The 19,349-nt window shown below is 40.7% G+C and overlaps 1 protein-coding gene across 4 annotated transcripts in view; it reads left to right on the top strand.

Moving 5' to 3' along the window:
• SYNE3 (spectrin repeat containing nuclear envelope family member 3) overlaps nt 1-19,349 on the top strand; it is a 53,766-nt gene that overhangs the window by 7,929 nt on the left and 26,488 nt on the right. For all 4 annotated transcript variants that reach the window (XM_065750503.1, XM_065750495.1, XM_065750522.1 and 1 more), the window contains exons 2-4: nt 10,424-10,581; nt 14,005-14,177; nt 14,658-14,967. In XM_065750503.1, coding sequence (XP_065606575.1) covers nt 10,438-10,581; nt 14,005-14,177; nt 14,658-14,967 — 627 coding nt within the window. In that variant the 5' untranslated portion in view covers nt 10,424-10,437. The remainder of the gene's footprint in view (nt 1-10,423; nt 10,582-14,004; nt 14,178-14,657; nt 14,968-19,349) is intronic.

The raw sequence follows: 19,349 nt of genomic DNA on the forward strand, positions 1-19,349 counted from the left end.
TGGCAGTGAGTGGGTTGACCAAACGAGTGGGTTTTATTTAGTGGAATGTCTAACAGCAGGAGTACTCGAAGGAGTTATTGTTAATTGAAGGAAAATGCTGCTTGATATTTTCCAGCAGTTTCAAGGAATCAGGAATAGAGAATTAATCATGCTTTCCATCGTGAGAGATGGTTAACACATGCAAAATGTATTCCAGTCAGCCAAACAGTGCCTAAAGTCGTATTGCCTGCAAATACCAGCTGACTTCTGCTTTGCATGGCACAGCTTTAAGTGAGAGCAGAATCTAGATTAGTGTGTCAGCCTGCAGAGGGAATCTCCTGCTGGGCAGCTGAGCATGAAAGAGGGAGCAGACAGAGTGAGTAGAGAGGAAATTTATAATTATGGTAGCAGTTGAACTTTAAAAAAAAAAAAATCTCAGCTCTGACATGTATCTGTCTGTACTCCTCACTGGTTTTCATGCTGAGAATTTTGGACTTGTTCCTGTTCAGCAAACATTTGTCAGGCGTGATAATTTCAAGCATTAATCCTTAGGAATTAACCTGCTTGTTAGTTGATGACCTGAACCCTTGGTAGTTTCTGGGGATTATTTCTATTTAAATCTTACTTTTCAAACAGAGCTTGATAGATTTTTTCTTTTTTTTTCTGGTCACCCATATCTTTACACTTCTGTCATCCTGTCTCACTGCTACTGCGTGGTAAGCAACAGAGAGGAAATTCTGGGCTGCCTTGGTACTGGTGGGGAGGAAGCCATAGGTTTCTCTTAACACCACATGTTGCTGATGCCAATTGCACTGAACTGCACTCCAGCACCCAGATCCCCACAGGCTTGCGGTGCTGCACACCCCCAGGGGAGCACCAGGCAAGTCCCTGCAGGCTTTTAGCAGTCATTCTTCCGGAACTCCCAGGGTTTTGGTAAGGTTTTTTGGGGATTTATACTTTTTATTTCATAAGGAAGTGATATTGTCAAAGCCCCGCTGCCTGTGTTTCTCTCCCAGCTCCTGATAACTTCTTGAATTTCTACCACTCTCAATTAAATTTACCAGAGAGATAGAAGCCTCATAAAGTTCTTTGAAGTGTCATAAATTTTGATTACATTGGAGAGAAGATAGAAATAAGCACTCTGCTAGGGTTGTAGGCAGCCTGTTGGTGTCATGAACAAGCAAGTGGGTGTGCCTGCCCTTTTGCGTGCTTTTCTCTGGGGAAAGTCCATGCATCATCTGCCTAGTAGAAGGGTAGTAGCAGACAGGCCAAGGGCATTACATGATGAAATCGGGGCAGATACACTGTTCTTTGGGCAGCAGAGTATATTATTCTAAGGCCAGAATAGGGAACACCTTCGTGTAAGGTGGGAAAATGTATTGAAACTATTCCAGCCTTAGAGCTCACCACAAGGCCATGGATGGAGATAAGGGGCAGACATTGAGGTCAATAGATGGAACTGGGAGGATATATCAGCTTTCACAGCCTCAAGCCAAACTGCTGGAATTTCTTCCCTGAAATCTGTAAAATAGTGTGCTTTTAATTTCCCACATACTACTGTTTAAATATATCTTGCTCATTTGCAATAAATTAAGAGAGCAAAGAAATTCCCTACTAAGTTTTAAGAAGGGAGTATAATTCCCATCTCACTTTGTCATTCTTGCTGTGCTCCTTGTGGCTTCTGTGAAAAGTACCCAGTTGTTTGACTCTCTATTGGACTGCACTGGTCACCTACCACACATGTATGCATTTTCCTTTGGAAAGGTGATAAACCTGGTTCCTTTGTTCTCTGAATCAACCTTTAGCAAGATTCCCACTGAGCCCTGAACCATGAATTTGGAGGGGAAATACAGAGGGAGGATTCAAGTGATGCGAAATGCATTTAAAATATAACACCTTTAAAAGATGGCTGTGGAGATTGCTGAGGAAAGGATTATTTCTTTCAGCCAAAGTTAAGTTTGTGCTGTGATGTATAGTACCCCTTGTGGAAGAATTACATACTACTTGAATTAGGAAAATGTCTTTATGCTCCTTCCTGATTTTTATGTTTGAGAACCACCAGAGCAATGACACGTCACTCAGGAAATGTGTTTGTCAAATGTACCGTTGTACGCAGGCAGACCCGATTGTGATCACTCACCCTGGGTGTGTATCTGCATTAGCTCTCTGGCAGCTGATGGCCCTTGGGATGTGGTTCATCCCACCTTGGGTGGGTTTTTCATAGTTGCCCTGAGGAAGTAGGCCCCGTATTCCCAATGGAACCTAAATAGAGCAGAATCTATTCAGTGATTTACAGGAAGAGAAAAAAAAATCATTTTTCAAAAGGTGATTAAGGTTGTGTGATGTAAGAGTAAAAATAATAAGCATCAGCTTAGGAGAGGTAATTACCTGTGATTACAGCTTTAAATAACTCTTGAGTCTCTCTTGCTAGATGTGGACTGCTGCAGACACAACTTGCTGCTTAGCGCTGCCACAGCTTTATGCTTAGTTGTTTTTAATCAACCTCAGTTGGAGGAGGTTTATAAACCACAGGACTACAGTCCTCATGCAGGCTAACGTGATGACTAAAGAAACAGTGCTGCTTCATTCAGGAGGCATACATCCTCCCTGTTGTGCAGTGCTGGGCTACACGTATTGCTGAGATATTGCTCTCCCTTCAGAAGCAATCTCCCATGCTGCTGGGAGTGATCTCTGCAGCTGAAGGCAGAGAAGCATTCCTGGTCCTTAACCCACAGAGCCTGGCAAGTGAGCGCAGGGGGAGGGTGACAAAGATGTGGAAACTGCAAGAGTTCAGGCAAAAATGAGTCACAGGAAAACAGCCTCTTTTAGTCAGTTCCAGAAATGTTCTCAAACCACTCAAAATTCATTTAAAGTCACAGATTTGCAGTGGTCTACTTTGTTTTTGAGTCAAGATTTTTGGGGATAATGTTGCTGGCAGTTCCAGAAATGTATTGTTTAGGATATAAGAAGGCCTTGTTTGCTCCACAGCCTAGCTTTGTCTAAATACAAACTGCTACCTTTTTTGCAGTATACAGCCTGGCATTATCAGCTTAGTGCAAATGTTACTTTAAATTATGTCCAAATGCTGGCTGTCTGGGTCTGACTTTACTTACTCTGATGTATCTTTTTTGACAGCATTTCAATGGCTTAGCTCTAGCAGTGATCTTTTTTCTTTTTTCATATGAACAGATCTTAACTGTTTGGTTCAAGTTCAGATTTCTGTATCATCAATGGCTTTGATCCTATGGAAATAATGCATTTACTTTAATCAACAACTTCAATATTTAAAATTAAGAATGTCCTAATTACTTTAGCTACTTTTTTGTTACTATTCCAGCAAGTCTCGCTTTTTCATAGAATCACAGTCACTGAGGTCGGAAAAGACTACTAAGATCATCTAGTCCAACCATCAACCTATCACCACCGTGCCCATTAATCATGAATCCTCTCTGCTATAAGGCCACTGTCTGAATCCTCTCACTAATGTCTGCAGGGTTGGAAAGGCTGGAGGATCTCTGAGTGTCTCTGGCTCTAAGGGGTGGGCTGAGGATGTGGACAGCACCACAGCAGTTTGCATGGAGCTCAGGAAACTGTGGTTATCTCCAGTTCTCCTTTCTTCTGTCCACTGCGCTGTGTCCCGAAGTACTTGCTGATGCTCTGTTTTCATTGCAGAAACTTTTCTAACATGCAGTCTGTAATCTGTACAGAACAGGTGTCACCCTATGGAGCACTTCTGTCCACTGCAGGGTGCTGTGGAAAGGCACAATTTGTATGTGGCCAGCATGCTGGGGTTGTGATGGTGGAAGTGGCCCTGCCCCTGGGAGTTATGGTGTGGCAGGCTGCATGTAGAAGAGATGGGCCACTGCTAGCCAACGAGGGAAGGCAGACAATGTCTCAATCAAGTACTGATGGGGAACCAGAACTGGGATATGAAGCATCTCAGGGAAGAATTATTTGGTTATAGTCTGTGTAACAAGTTAATCTGCAGAATTTATTTGGCAAATGGTAAAGAATAACCATCCCTTTGAGAAAACTATATTGTCAGTACACAATATGTGAACAGCAAAAGTGGAGCAGTTTACTAGATATATTACTTGCTCTGAATAGTTCACTGATCTCCAGCCAAGATTCAGGTGGCACAAGAGTTTATTAGTCAATATATCAGTGGTGTGACTGGCACCCAGTGCTGTGGGATCACACAGGCTGTAGAGAACAAGTGGAAAATAATTAAATACATAAATTCTGGCTTTCAGGGATTATGAGATTAATGCTGTTGACTTGTAATGCTTTTACTTTTGCTGACTGATGGTAAAACTCTTTGGGTGCTGAGCAAAGCTGAAACCAAGCCTATTCCAGAAGCTGAGAAGGAGTTCACCAAGTGGAGATTGCTGGTTGCAGCAGGTTCCCTTTAGGGGAAATCTCAGAAGCAGATACCCTGGATATGAAAAATCTCTGCTGGGGTTTTAGAGCAGAGGTGCTTAAGCTGTGATTTTCCAGACTAAAGAGTCTGTGAAAGGTGACTAGGAAAGCAAGCCTGATGTCATTATCTTTGAAATCATCAGGTAGACATCTGCATGTTTATTGGGAAACTTCTGAGTTAAGCATTATAAAAGTTTAAAATCACTCTCTGCAGTATTTATACCACTGGCCTAATACCTGAAATACCAATTTAAATCTTGTTGGATTAAGTATTTCCTTATTAGCTAGAAGCAAGAAACACCACACCTTTGATCCTGAGGTGTGATGTGAAGTACAGAGCACTGCCCTGGTCTGCAGTTGGGCTGAGGGAGCAAACACTCTGAAGGTTGGTTAGTATCACAGTGGAATAGGAGGTCAAAATCCAAAACAGGCAGGTACCTAATGCAGATACTGTCTTTGAAGGTAAAAATGAATTCTATACTAGCACTAAGTCATAGAGCTTTCTAATCTAGCTGAGCCATCATAGACCTGCTTGTCCCCTAGACTGACCTGGGAACCACAGAATCATTAAAGTTGGTGTGTGTAGGGAGTGTAGGGATGGGGGAAAGAATTGTAATCAAATCCTCTCTTGTACTCTTTCCTTCCAAATGAGTTGAAGATTGTAATATCAAAATTAAAATTCCAATGATCAGATCTACTGCTTGTTTTTGACAGAGAGAACAGCCCCAGAACTCATCTCTGCCTCACTTGCTCATGACAGTTCCATTCAGAAATTGAACTAGTTTGATATTTTGAACCTTTTTTTTTTTTTAAGTTCTTGCTTTTAGGAAGTAACTTGCTAGACCTGGGAATTGTGTTCTTTTACAGATGAGTGGTATAAAGCAAAGCAATATCCCATTTGCACTGCCTCTCAACAAAGTCTGAAATTAATCTTCAAAAAATCAGTTGAAATAATCAGGCTTTTCAGTTAGCTCGGCTCAGAATATGCCTGGCAAACAGTTCTTGTTTTGCCTTTGTATCAAAATGATAGAAAATGATCTGGTGTGATCATGTTGTAACTGAATGTCTAGCATTAGCTGTAGGCTTCCATGGAGTCCTTTAGGAGAAAAGAGTGGTTATGATTACACAAGTACTATGGATGTTAGCATTCCTCAGTTGAAGGAGATGCTTGCTTATGGATGTGCTTATTTAAACAAACATACATCTTATTAACTCTCTAGCTCGTTAATTAGGGCAAACAATTGCTCGCTGTCATAAACATTCACTGCAAATAACAGGAAAAGGCTGTGTTGGAAGATGGACAGGGTGATGGAGCCAGTGTTTTGAACCTCTAAAACATACTGGAAATAATTAAATCTTGTATTTGCAACCTTAAGGTCTTCTGTGTCTACTCAGGCAGTTTAATTCTGCTGTGCCTGCCTGAATCTTTGCTGGAGACTTTCAGTCCTGTGATGACAAAGTATCTCCTGCTGGAAATGTAGTTCCAAGCATCACCTTCTGGAGCTGACCATGAACAATCCTCTCCATTCGTACTCTTCCTGTCCAGCCTGCAGTACTTGGAGGTCCTAGCTTGGCTTTGCTTGGCTCCTTTTACAATATCCAGGGAAACTGAAGAGTTATTAAATTATACCAGGAACCAAGCAATTCCTAGAATTGCAATTGCTTCCAAATTCATGCATGTGTATAAAATTTGACACACTCCAGTGGGGTTTTTGCAAATCTTTCTCATGTGGCAACCCCAGAACCAAATGGAAAGGATTACAAAAAGTTTGAAGCATTTCAGTAATTGGAAAGCATTCTCCCTAATTGTGATTTGAATTTCCTGTAGCGTTTTTCTACTTTTATTTTTGTAAGAACTTGGTTCTGGAAGCTAGTCAAGTAGTACATGCATATGGGAAGCCAAGACATACTGGAACTGTATAAGAGCCTGTGTTTTATAGATGTCAATTTTAAAAGAATGTTTAGAATTGAAGTGATTGCAATGTTTAAGGAAAAAAAAGGCTGCATGACTTGGCAGAGAGGAAAAAAGTACATTAGGAAACATTGCAAAATAAGAGGATAACCTACCAAAAAGACACTGCACTTGCAAAATAACCTTAAAAGTTCTCAGTACTATACTACAAATATTAAATTTCGTAATACCATAGTGAGAGCTATTAGATGCACTAGGAAGAATGCTGGAGTAGATATGCTTAACTAGGAGGTGCTTAGAGAAATGTGGCCCCAGGAATGCTGGCTGGATTGCTTGGGGGATTGAGCAGATCTGTATCATGCTGTTGCCTTGGGATCCCTGGGCTGAGGTATCGTGCCTTATGCAGCACTAGCCAGATGCTTTCAGCAGTGCTGTGGGGCCGTGGCTGATGAATCGGAGTTAATGGAAAGCCCTCTGCTGTGGGAGACTTCCAGTCCAAGAGTCCTGGAGCTGATCTGTGCCTAGTATTTTCCTGTTCACGAAATGTAATAATACTTTTTATAACATCTACATGTGCTGCAGTAGATGTACTGGGCCAGTTATGCTCAGCACTTTGAATTATACTTCCTCCTAATCTGTGGTAAGTGACTGCATTATTTCACTCAGAGAAATAATACTGGGTTATGCTGAGTGTCCCCTAATCTATGCCAGAATTTCTTATGCTTGGTTATTACCCTCATTTAGTAACATATGTATAGAGATGCTAAATGCTTCTTGCAGTATAAATATGCCTTCCATGGTTTGAATTAATACACAATTCAAGTGGCATTAAAATGAAATGTCGTTTCAAATAGCTACATGCTTTTGAAAACAAGTGTGATAAAAATAATTTGGTACAAGCTGCTCAGAGGATTGCACCTGTGATTAAGGGAAAGCCTTCTCTGGTGCAACAGGTCCTGTTGCCCATGTCTTGGGACAGGAGCACTGTGGTGCAGGTGGCCCCAGTATCCTGCTGCTGCTGCTGGTGCATCCATGAGTGCTGCTTCTGCACCAGTCAACAGCTCTGGCCAACTTCAATGGCTGTCATTATCTGCTTTGTGTTTTTGGCACTGAGCCCTGCATTTCATTTTCAGTATTCTTCAATCATTTCGTCTCAATGATGCAGCAGAAATAAGGGCAAATATTCTTGATTCATAACACTTATCCAGTAATCATGTATCATAGCCTCTGGATTGCTTGCAAAAAAGCCTGCATTACACCTACAGCCAAATTTCAAGTAGCTCTGACAGCTATTCTTTTCCCCAAGCAGGCAGAAAGTCAGAAATATCCCAACCCATGCCTTTAAGGCTTAGCACTCCATTGGTAAGAGCTTTGTCAGGATCTGGCTACCCAGTCCTATGAAAGAGGGAGGGACATGGTCCCACCAGGCAGAGCCAGCTGCCACCTACTGCAGCTTACTGCCCAGGAGATCTGCCTGGGACTGGGTCAGAGTTCATGTTACATTAAATCATATTTATGGTGTTAAGATCAAATTAATTACTTGGTAAAAATCAGTGCATGGTGTTATGCAGGCAGTTGGAGTAACAAAGTGTTTCTCTTCCTTTGCAAACTGGTGATTTTAAAATTGGAATAACCATTTCCCATGCCTCCTGTTGGCTCTGTGCAGGGAATACCTGTGTGTGGGATTGGGGACTGTGCTTCTAGTTTTAAGGCAGAAAATCCTCAGCAGCATGGGGGCAGTGTGAGTAGGGTTTCTCTATGAAAGATGTCAGTAGGGTTTTCCAGTATTTCTTAGCCCTAATTGAATGCCCTGTGCTTTTTGTAAGAAGTGAGACTGGAGTAACACAATGGTTTCTATGATCTAGTTCATGACTAGAGACCTGAAGCCAATTTTAAATATGATATGTTTGTTACCAGGAATAGAAGCCTCTCCTAGGAAATGAATGTCACTCCTCATCTGAATCTGTCCAGCAAATGTACCGTGAGTTTTCATTTCACAAGAGCATAACTGGAATCGGTTTACACTCATGCATTCAGATACCATTTGTCCAGAATACTATGTGAGTAATATGAAATGAGCTAGGGGACAGTCCCCCTATATGGCTACCGGTTATGTTAATGTGGAATGGAGCCCATCAGTCAGCTGCAGAGCTGTGTGTTCTCCTCTGTGAGTTAGATTATTGTAACTGAGAAATGGCAGTTCTGTTCCAGTCACTGGAGGACACAGATACCTGACAAGTCTCTGAAAATAACATTACTCTGTGAGCTGGCTTCATGCTTAGAACACTTGTAATGCAAGTCAGTGATTTTAGCTTTAATTATATATGCTATCATATGTCTAGTAGCCGCTCCATACCACACCACCCTCTCTAAATCCAGTAAATCCTGTTCTATTCTCTAATTTCTTCAAGGTGAAGTCACTCATCTTCAGAATTGTCCTATAGCTCTGAGAGTTACAGCTTTGAGTTTTAGCTTGTCTGCTAACTCCCACTCCCCTCCATGCAAATGCAGCTCCCCATGGCTGCACAATGAGGTTGGACCTATCCTTGGGGCAGGATAGCTGCTGATATGTAGGTGCAGTTCTCTCTCTGAAACGGGGCTGTTGAGCATCAAGCCCACTGAAGGCTGAGGAGCGACAGTTTAGACTGTTTTTTGAAGTCAGACTTCAGTGTTGTGTACACAAATGTCTTGTTTCACCTGGTCTGACATGGAACAAAATGCACCAGGAGCCAGGAAGAGGAACATCTGATATGGCATGAATCCTTGTGCATCACTGACAAGAAGATTGGCAGGATGGTGAGAAGCTTTCTGCCACTGGGTAGGCACGGGATGGCTCTCCCTTGTATAAAGATGAAGCTGACAAGAGTTAAAATGGTTACAAAACCCCCTTAGTCCAGCTATGCTCTGCCTCACTCACTGAGCAGCTTCACACTGATGATCTGTCCCATGGGAATGGAAGGGGCTGCTATGGCATGGAATTCTGTGCAACAAACTGAGGCTCAATAATTAGTTGTCATGCTTTGTGCTGAGAAAATATTTCCGTGATGAATAACAAAGAGTAAGAATATTTTAATTTACAGGAAACATTAGCTGCTTGGCTTGTAGTAGCTGTAGGATGTGATCCAAAACCATTTAATGTCGGTGGCTGTCTTTATGTTCTCTTCAGTAGGACTGACATTTAGGGGCTTCATTATGATTAATCCTTATTAGTCAAGTTCATCGGGGCAGTGCCTAATGGCTGACAGAGGATGGCTCTCCCTTATTGCAGGGTCACTGTGTACTGTCTGGGCAGCAGAGAGCTGCAGCCTGACCAGAGGAGACACAAGGACACATTAACAGAGCAAGCAGACATCACATCCGCTCGCTATTTGGGAAAAACAAGAGCAGGAGGGGAAAATGAAAAGCTTGGTGCAGCACACAAGAGCTTGGCATGGAATAAAAGAAATATCAAAAGAAGAAATGTATAAGTGCTGATATTATTGTGTGATGCCTTCTAGTGCTTTGTCTGGGCAGCTGCTGGCCAGTTTCCATTGCATCAATCTCTCCCAGACTCACATGCCTTCAGACCTCTCCATGGTCTCAGCCGAGCAAGTTAACTTGAAGGCCTAAGCATCTGATGCTGATCTCACTAGCTTTAAAGGGCTTACAGAACTCTAAGTTAAGCAAATGCCAATTGCTGTGCAGTCTGGTGTCATGTTCTGTACGTGAACTTGGAAGGCCACAAGGTGTGTTTTGTACTGACTGGGCTCTGGGCAGAGACAGAATATGTTTGTGATTTATGTAGCCAATCTGGAATACACTACAAACATCAGATTTATCTCATTTGAAAACTTTGAATTAAATCTGTTTATTGTGCTGGAGCCTCCCACTGTTCCCTACCTTCTTTCTGTTTCCTGGTACATTTTCATTTGGGTGAGCAGCAGTGCAGGTCTTCTCTGTGCTCTGCTGAATGCTAGATGGGTGAAGATTTTTGTATCATCGTTAAAAAGGAAAGCCACAGCATTGTTATCTTATTCCCCCTTCCCCCGTGCACACTTGTTTAGGCTTTCTTGAATGCATTCCTATTTAGATTTTTAACCTAAAAGCTTACTTTTCTTCTTTTTATCCTTTCAGTTTCTTTGAATGCAATGACTCAGCAGCTACAGGATGAATTTGACAGCAGTGTGGAGAATGCAGAAGCTTGGATGAAGGCCATCCAAGAGAGACTGAGCATCAATGACAACACCAAAGGACCTCGATCTGCCCTAGAAGCCAGGCTGAGGGAGACAGAGGTAAGGGAAGAATGATGTGGTGTTTTGGAAGTTGTTATCGCTGCCAACAACTGCACTTATTGCTGTGAGCTCTGGAGTTTCCCTGTTAGGAAGCTACCAGCTACACATGGCTGCTGGAATATTGATCCTGTGTGGATGGGCTTGCCTCATTCTTCTTTCAGTTTTCTGTCTGTAAAATTGTCATAGCCATTGTAGAAAAAATGGAGAACAACAATTTGACCATGCTGGCTTCCAAGGTGTCCTCATTGATTTGGAAGGTGAGCAGCAGGTTTGGCAGGTTAAAGTGTTTACACTCTCCTATGAGCATGCTCAAACCTGAAAAGGAGACTGAGTTGCAACTTGTAATTAGCAGATACTGATTTGGCAAAGTCTAGTATATTGCATGGGAGAACTGGACTTCAGTGTTCCATCTCCTTGAGGACTCTAGCACCAATAAAGAAAGATTGCAAGTTTTTTAGTAATGGCTGGTCTAGAGTAATCCACTTGTCTTTTTCCATAAGACACGATAAGATGATTTACAGCTCCCCTTTTTAATCTCTCTAATTAAAAGATGAATGTTTTCATTTTTTGTTGTTGTGACTTAATCTCTTGTATAACTCACAGAGATCCAATTGCAGATTGTGCCTGCTGTCTTACTGTGATGTTGTTTTCATTAACTTTGGTTTCATTAGATGTTATCTTGTGCGTATAATCTCAGAAAATGAAACTCCTTTTTTTCCAACCTATAGCATTCATAATTAGAGTTAGCAGTGATATTTCTGTGATGAACACTGAAACTATTACACTTGTATTACCATCAATTCTAACTAGTCTGTTCTTTAAATCAAGATGGATTATCATCAAGATGGATTATATTATGGAATATCAGATGGATATTTCCCAATTTATCCAAAATTATGTAGTTTTGTGTCTACTCAAGTTTGGACTGCTTCTTCTGGAAAAAGTTGAACAGCTCCAAGAAAATATTTCAGACTTACACAGAGAGCAAGGTGCTTTACGTAATGGTGCAGTAATGTCTTTTTTTTTTTTTGCTTTTTCTTTTTTCCCTAGCTGTGACTTGTCTCTGGCCTAATATAAATACTGTAAGATAAAGTCTGTTCATGGAGTGATGGACGATGGCCAGACTTGCATATCAATTATAAGAAGTTTCCTCATGGACAGTAAATTTATTTCTGCCCTTAAATAATTTTCATCTTTTCTTTTTGTCTGGGAAAATGATATATGCAATCTCTAAAAATAGGCAGAAAGTCCAGGAAATCGAATAAGGAGAGTGGTAGTTTGGTAAAGGGAGTGTAGACATGGCAGAGATGCAAGTTTTGGGGATCCGTGGTGATTTCATATAGCTCAACTGAAGCATGTTGAATTCTGTGGACTTTGGAGGTGATTTTGTGGGCTTTGTGATTTTGTCCACATAAAATAATGATAGGAGGGATTTTCATTTTAAATTTTGGCAGCTCATCATTCTAAAGGAAAAACAAGTGTTTGTTCTTGCTTTCTTTTTGTATCTTACTCACCTCCTGCTCCCTCGTCCTGCCTTCTTTGTTGGACTGGCTTCCTTGTCCCCCCATTCTGTAGCTGCCAGGAGGTGTACCCATGTATTTTATTCCTCTGCCCTCTGTCATCTCCTCCCTGCTAGTTCAGATATAACAAATGTTAAAACAAAGGAATTCAGACTTAAAAAAGATTATTTAAAAATAATAATAAGAAGAAAAAACAGTTCTGGACTTGCTGTCTATCCTGATCACCCACAGATCCATTTTATTTTTCCCTCAAAACACACTGTTGTCTCTCTTGAATCTTCTGTCACCTTCTAAATGTAGTAGTACTGTAAACAAAGCATCTTCCCTTCTCAACACATCACTGAAGTCACAGCTGTCACTAGCAGCTAGCTGTTCCAAATACACACTTCTTTCTATGTACATCCAAAGTTCCGTTAACTGGAGACTTGCTGGTTGTTCCCTGAAACCAAAACTGCTTGTAACCATCCAGTTGACTGTCCAGAATCTCTTCAAAAATGTAAACATTTTGATCTGAAATTCTATACAGATGAGGTTTTTTTTGTAAAATAATAATAGTAATAATAAAAATTAGAATAGAAAAAAATATGGGTAACTATGTAATCTCATGCTCACCACCCCACCTATTGGCTGTTTTTAAATCCAGTCCTAATTTTTCAGTTCCTTTTTTTGCATCTGGCTTCCATATTATTTTTTTACGCTTCCTTCTTGTGGTTTTTTTTTCTGTTAATTTGTTGATGAAAATGTCAGTCAACAATAGCAATCATTTAAACTGACTTGAAGAAGTAGAATGCTTGTACAGCCACTGCTTTCTCTCTGGCTGCTTTTTGCTTTCACTTTAAGTTCTGGGAAAGTGTCAAGCTTTGAACAGAACTTCAACATTTTCCTGTTGAGCAATAACTGTAGCTTTTATTTTCTCTCTACTCTTTGATCTACTTTCTTAGATTCCCTTTATCACACTTTTCATAGAAGATAGTTGGTCCAAACACCTCTTTCCATGTAATATGCAGATGTACTGTTTTCCTTCCCAAAAAGTAGTCTTTTCCCAAAATGTGGGCCTGGAAATCCAAAGCCCTGTGGTTTGGTGTCACCTTTGCAATAACTGATTTGACTTCTTTCAATTTTGTTTTATTTTCTTAAAACGTATCCTGTGGGCCTAATATTTCCGTAAGTAGTTTCTAGTTTTAAAGCTTTCAATGTTTTCATTATAGAAGACTTTTCCTGCAACTTGAGAGGCTGCAGCATGCCAGGAATGTCTGGAAGAACAGCAAGAAAAGCCAATGTGATTAGATCAAAAGTTTGGATAAAGTGATGCTGAAAGCTATACCTAAGTCTGAACATACTTATTCTGTAATACTGTACAGAAGTTGTGCTCATTTTCTGCCTTTGGGTAAAGAAAGAAAGTTTGCTTCAGATAACATAGCTTAACTGAGGTTTGTGGCTTTCTGATTAGTGCAAGATATACTTTTACGCTAATTCATAACTTAGCAATTTAGTGTCAGAGTAAAAAGTCGTAGAAGACAAAATTCCACTAATTAGTTTCTCTTGGCTTGTTTTCTGCAGCAACTTTTATTTGCAATAGGAGATCTTTTAAATATGCTTCATGACTTTGAAATTGAGATGTGGAGATGGCCTTTTTTTTTAGCTAACAAAATGTTTTTCATCTGCTATATGGTTTTCAGTTCAATTCAGTCTTGTAGGATGGTTAAAAATTAGGTTTAACGGTTAGAATATTTAATGATAAAGAACAAAGTCTAGATGGTTAAGAGGAAGTTCTTATTTTCCACTCAGGTGAAGTTTTGCAGCAGGGACATAATTATTCTTGAAAAAAAGCTAAGATTAAAAATTTCATCGGTTATGTTTGCTTCTTTTTCAAGTGCTCATTCTCATTTAATATTTTTCACAGAAAATACGTGATTTAGAACCAGAAGGCATGTTGAAAATGGACTTGATCCTTGCAAAGGCAGATGCTGCTCTTCACTGTATCAGTGAGGATAAGAAACACGAAGTACTGTCTAAGCTGAGACACATTAAAGCCTTGTGGGAAGAGACAGCCATTTACATTACTCACTGCCACAGGTAAGAAAAGCAAAACTGCTCTTTTTTGTTGAAGTATTTGTCTCATTTATTGCTTTCATAAAGAGCTTTCTGTCTGGATTGCAGCTAGTGATAATGGCTAATCTCAGCCCCATGAGTATATGGGAGATCTTAGGGAGGTGGAGTAGGGCTGGGAAAGATGGTGGGACCTCCTTTCACTCTCCCTTCATAGCCAGCCCATCTCATACAATCGTAGAGTCATTAAGGTTGGAAAAGACCGCTGAGATCTTGTCCAACCAAGTCCATCTCATGCACTTGAATGATGAGTTTTGCTAGACGTAGGTACCTTTTACAGAATAAATTCCTCTCCAGTGCAGGGAGGAGCTGAAAAGTCAATTGTGACCTTTTAAAATCTGCAGCTTAAAAATGTTGAGCTCTGTCCTTTTCCTTGATCATCTTTTGAGCTTGTCAGTCTGCACTTATCCCATTGTGATTTCACCCAACTTTTGCTCTTCCCAACAGCCGTATTGAGTGGGTCTGGCTGCACTGGAGTGAGTACCTGAAAGCTCAAGATGAGTTTTACATATGGATTCACAACATGAGGGTGACCTTGGAGCCTGACATTGAGTTGCAGCTTGGCTTAAGGGAGAAGCAGTGGCAGCTCAGCCATGCTCAGGTTCTGCTGAATGATGTCTTAAATCAGTCAGTCCTTCTGGAAACGCTACTAGAGGAAGCTGCTTCCTTGTTCAACAGGATAGGTGACCCCAGTGTTGATGAGGATGCTCAGAAGAAAATGAAAGAGGAATACGAAGGCATCAGGGAAGAAGCTCAGGTAATAATGGGGTGTGTTTGGATTTCATTAGCATACAGTATTGTTTAGTCTCTGTGTTTCTTGAGCAATAGGGGTTCCCTGGTAGGACTGCAAAAAGAGACAGAGCTGAGGACCTTTGTTCTTTCAGCTAGCAGACTGTTTCTAAGTCTTCATGTCTCAAGCTGCTATTCGGGATGCTTTCATTTACAGTATGTTGTAAAATGACTGCAAGCTGTCTGATGTGATCTAGTGTGAATCATTCATCATCATTTGGTGTATCAGTGATCTTTGTGTAGTCAGGTGCAAAGCATCTATTGAGGTGGCCAAGTTTGCACTAGTTGGAGGATGCTACATTGGTTCAGATCCAGAGCTGCAGAACACTGAGATAAGTCAGATGTAGCCCAACACTGAACTTAGCTGCCCAGTTCCAGAATCTGAAGTATTTCCACTGGACATAGATACTAACTCATGCTTGCTGCTAATCTTCCAGTCTAACCAGCTGTTAGATAAGCTCATATAAGACATTCTAGTTTATTTATCTTTCAATGCTAGTGGTTTCCTTTGATCCTCCCTGCTCCTGGCTAAAGAAACTCAGGTAAAGATAAGATTGAACCTTGTGGCATAGCTAAAGGGGAGATATTTGCATATGGGCAGAAGAATTCAGTTTCTTAGTAGCCTGTATCAGTAGATATATCTCAAATATTCATTTGAGTATATATAGATACACAATATAGATCTTCTTAAAATCAAATGTGTCTCATAGTGACTTCCAAGAATTCTGTAGGCTGGAATTACCTGATGTGAATTACAAACATTTTCATTATACTCGCTGTGCTCTCTGTCATAATGTTGCCTTCTATTTGTTCCCACATCACATCTTTGCCCAGAGATGAAACAGTCTCTGCTATCCCTCCCTGAGCACTGTTGCAACAATAGCAAACTTTGGGTCACACTGGGAGAGCAATGTTGGGATGCTCATGCCACTACTGTGGTTGTTCTGCAAATAATTTTGCTGTTCAAAGAATTCAGTACAAAACAAACTCCACAAAAACATCAACAGCAAACAGCCAGCAGCTTCTGTAAATGTGGCATTCAGATGTTCTTTAGTAATAAGAAAGTTAAAACTGGTAATGGTGTCTTCAAAAACCAGAGAGAATTCAGAAATGACATGGTCTAGAAATTGCAGAATTACAGCAGATTGGCTGTAGGGCCACCAACAGACTCAGTGTTGACTGTTTATTTTTAAAGGTTCTTTTAATAATTAGGCAACTGGTTTTATAAATAAGAATATTCCTTGGAATTCAAGTGTTCAAGCAATCTCTATCTAGATTGCAATTTCAAATTCTCATGCAGTCCCTTCTAACATTTATCTTTGGTTTTGAAGCAGAAGACAGTCATTAGACGTTTTAATAAGGCAGTTCTTTCAAACATATAATTTAAATACTTGGGGTCTGAATGTGACCTCTCTGAGACTGGTTTTATGTGGTGTAATTTCTCTGACTGAGTTGGATATGTGCTGGTGTAAATGAGATCAGGAAGTATCTCATAGTACTTAGGTAAAATATGTCTTTATGTCTCCAGCCAACTGAGGTGCTAGAAAAAGCTTTCTTTTGGCGCTAGCTACAAATACCACATTTCACAGAAAGATGAGGTGAGAGAACTAGCTAAGAAATCTCTCTTTCAGGAGGCATAGAATAAAGAAAGAGATTGAGAAGCTTTGGGTTTTGCAGCTGATGTAAATGGAGAACTCATTAGGTAATGCAAAGGTTACAGGCACTGTAGAACTCACATTGTACAAGTGTACACATTGTATGAGTTACAATAGTAGTTAAAAAAGAAAAAACCTTCCACCTCTTCCAGCAGCAGAGAGGAATGAATGAAAGAGATGCAGGAGTTGCATGAGGTTTGCTTTGGCCTCATGCATGATGAGAGGCCAGACGAAATGTGAATTGCAGATGCCAGCTGAATGCCTGAGCTGCCTGCCAGGGTGGATTCCTGGTGCCTGTAGATTACACTTGTGTTGAAGAGCATTTTTAGATACTGTGCAGTTGTCCAGCTCTGTCAGAAGGGCAAAGTCTTGGATGTAGATTCTGAAATGTTTCTTGTTTTATTTATTTATTTATTGTCATCACTTCTGTGCGATGACCTAACTTTTTTTTTCTCCTTCCTTGTAGTGCTGACATGTGCCCTTAACATCTCCAAATTTTAAAGGAATATTGTTTTCTATTAATTACATCAGCAGGAATATTGTTAGATGTGGCAGTATTTCACAAATGCTTTCCTTGTCTGATAGCAAACAGCAGTGGTAAAATAGCACTATGCAGATCGTTGTGTGTTAAAGTATAAATTATGACTGATGATGGTAAGAAAAGTTATTGTATATATTGTATGTTGATATTTAATCTATCAAATGTGCCTGAACACATCAATTTTAATCTGAGTTGTCTTTGTTAAATCAAGCCTAGATGATTTTAAACTAAGATGTGGAGATTTAGGTTAGATGTTAGGAGGAGTTTTTCATTCAGAGGGTGGTGATGCACTGGAACAGGTCTCCCCAGAGAGGTTGTGGATTCCCTATCCCTGGAGGCATTCAAGACAAGGCTGGATGTGGCTCTGGGCAGCCTGGACTAGTGGTTGGTGGCCCTGCCCACAGAAGGGGGGGTTGAACCTAGACAATCTTTGAGGTCCTTTTCAACCCAAGCCATTCTGTGATTCTACGATGATTCTATGCTAAAGCCAACCCTCTTGTGCCAGGACTTAAAGTACTGGAAGAGGCTACAGGAGCTTTATGTGCTGTCTAGGATGCCACGAAGGGATTTAAAGCAGGAACTTCCTTGATGTGCTTTAGATTGCCTCCTAGAGGAGGCTGATTTGCTTTTGCTGACTCTAAGGGAACCTTAGGGGAGAGTGTTTCCAATGTATCCATCAACCTCCATGAGTACCCAGGGCTGGGCAGATCCTGCTCAGATATATTTCTTCCTCTGCAGCCCATAGTGAATCAATTCTTTTTTCTTCCAGGCCATGACCTTGCTGAATCTATCCCCTCACATTAACCAAGTGCATGTGGAGATGGAGTTTAACAATGCTCTGTTCCCCAAACAGTTGTCCTAGTAGAAGAAGGCAATACTGTTTTTTCCAACATTAAGAAATTTTCCCTCCCTAATCTCTTGGTGGGGGCACTCAGCTAGGTTCTTGCTGGCCTTCTGCTTGACAGTTATCACAGTCTGTCTACATACATGTAATCTCTCTTCTGACATAATGGGTCAGGCAGGACTATTCAAGCTGCATGATCCTTTGTTTCGACTCAGTAGCCTATGCAAGGGTGGGTCATTTCTAATTCATTTTTAACATGCTGTATATTTTTGTAAAACCCTAAGAATAACAAAGCAGAGTTATTGTTTGCTCCCTTTGGATCTTCTGTCAGTGCAATAAATAAGCGTAATTCCTGGAGTCATTAAACTTGGACTGATCGCTTCAGTTCAGTGCTTGAACCATTTACATCACTTATAAAGGTCGCACTCCTCAAATCCCTAACTTGAGGCCAAAGTCTGACTTATTTTTAACCACTGCAGATTTGAGAATCAAGGCAAGGGGGCAAAGCAAATGAGTGAAGTGGCTTTTGTTGGATAAATCTTGGTTGGCCACAGAAGGCTCCAATCATACCTCTAATTTTGGTTTGCACAAGTCATCAGAGATAAGAATGTCAGTATGGAAAAAAGACTGCCATGGTACCCCTGGAGGACAGTAGCTTTGTATTGCATCACAGACATAACCTGTCCCAAGGTGAAGGGCAAAGTCCCACCTGCAGCACGATGGAGATCCTGGCTCAATTACATAGAACAAACTCAACTTATATTAGTTACAGCACAGCCTTTCAAGGGTGCTGCATGCGCTAAGAGCATTCTACAAGGGGCAGCCTTTTTTCCTAAGGTAACCATAGTATAACTCAATTGTTTTCCATGCCAACTGGTGAAGGGCAAAAAACAATACAAATCCTGATTTGTAGGAAATAATATTTGGTTGGTTATTATATTAGTGAAACAACTGAACAAAATTCCATATGATTCACATAAAATATCCTTCAGCAAGGACAAAACTTCAGGTGAAAAACAAGGGTACACTGAGCACCTCTTAAGAGTGGTGCCAGACTGGATCTGCAGGAAGCAATTCACCAAGTGCAGGCCTGTGTAAATTCAGGGATTATTGCTTTCTGGATGTACAGAGTTAACCAAGCATGCATCGCATAAACTTAAATTTGCTTCCAAGCTCTGAACTAGCACTGGAGCATGCTTTGTAAACCTGTAAATGCATAGAAATTTGCCTGAGGAGGCTGCAGGGAGCTAGGCCTTGAGACCCTGCAGCACAACATGGGCAAGCACTCACAAACTCATTTCCTGCTTCTT

Source organism: Cyrtonyx montezumae, unplaced genomic scaffold (genome assembly GCF_038088225.1).
Source record: "Cyrtonyx montezumae isolate F1298 unplaced genomic scaffold, pur_monq_1.0 scaffold_10, whole genome shotgun sequence".
Lineage (NCBI taxonomy): Eukaryota > Metazoa > Chordata > Aves > Galliformes > Odontophoridae > Cyrtonyx > Cyrtonyx montezumae.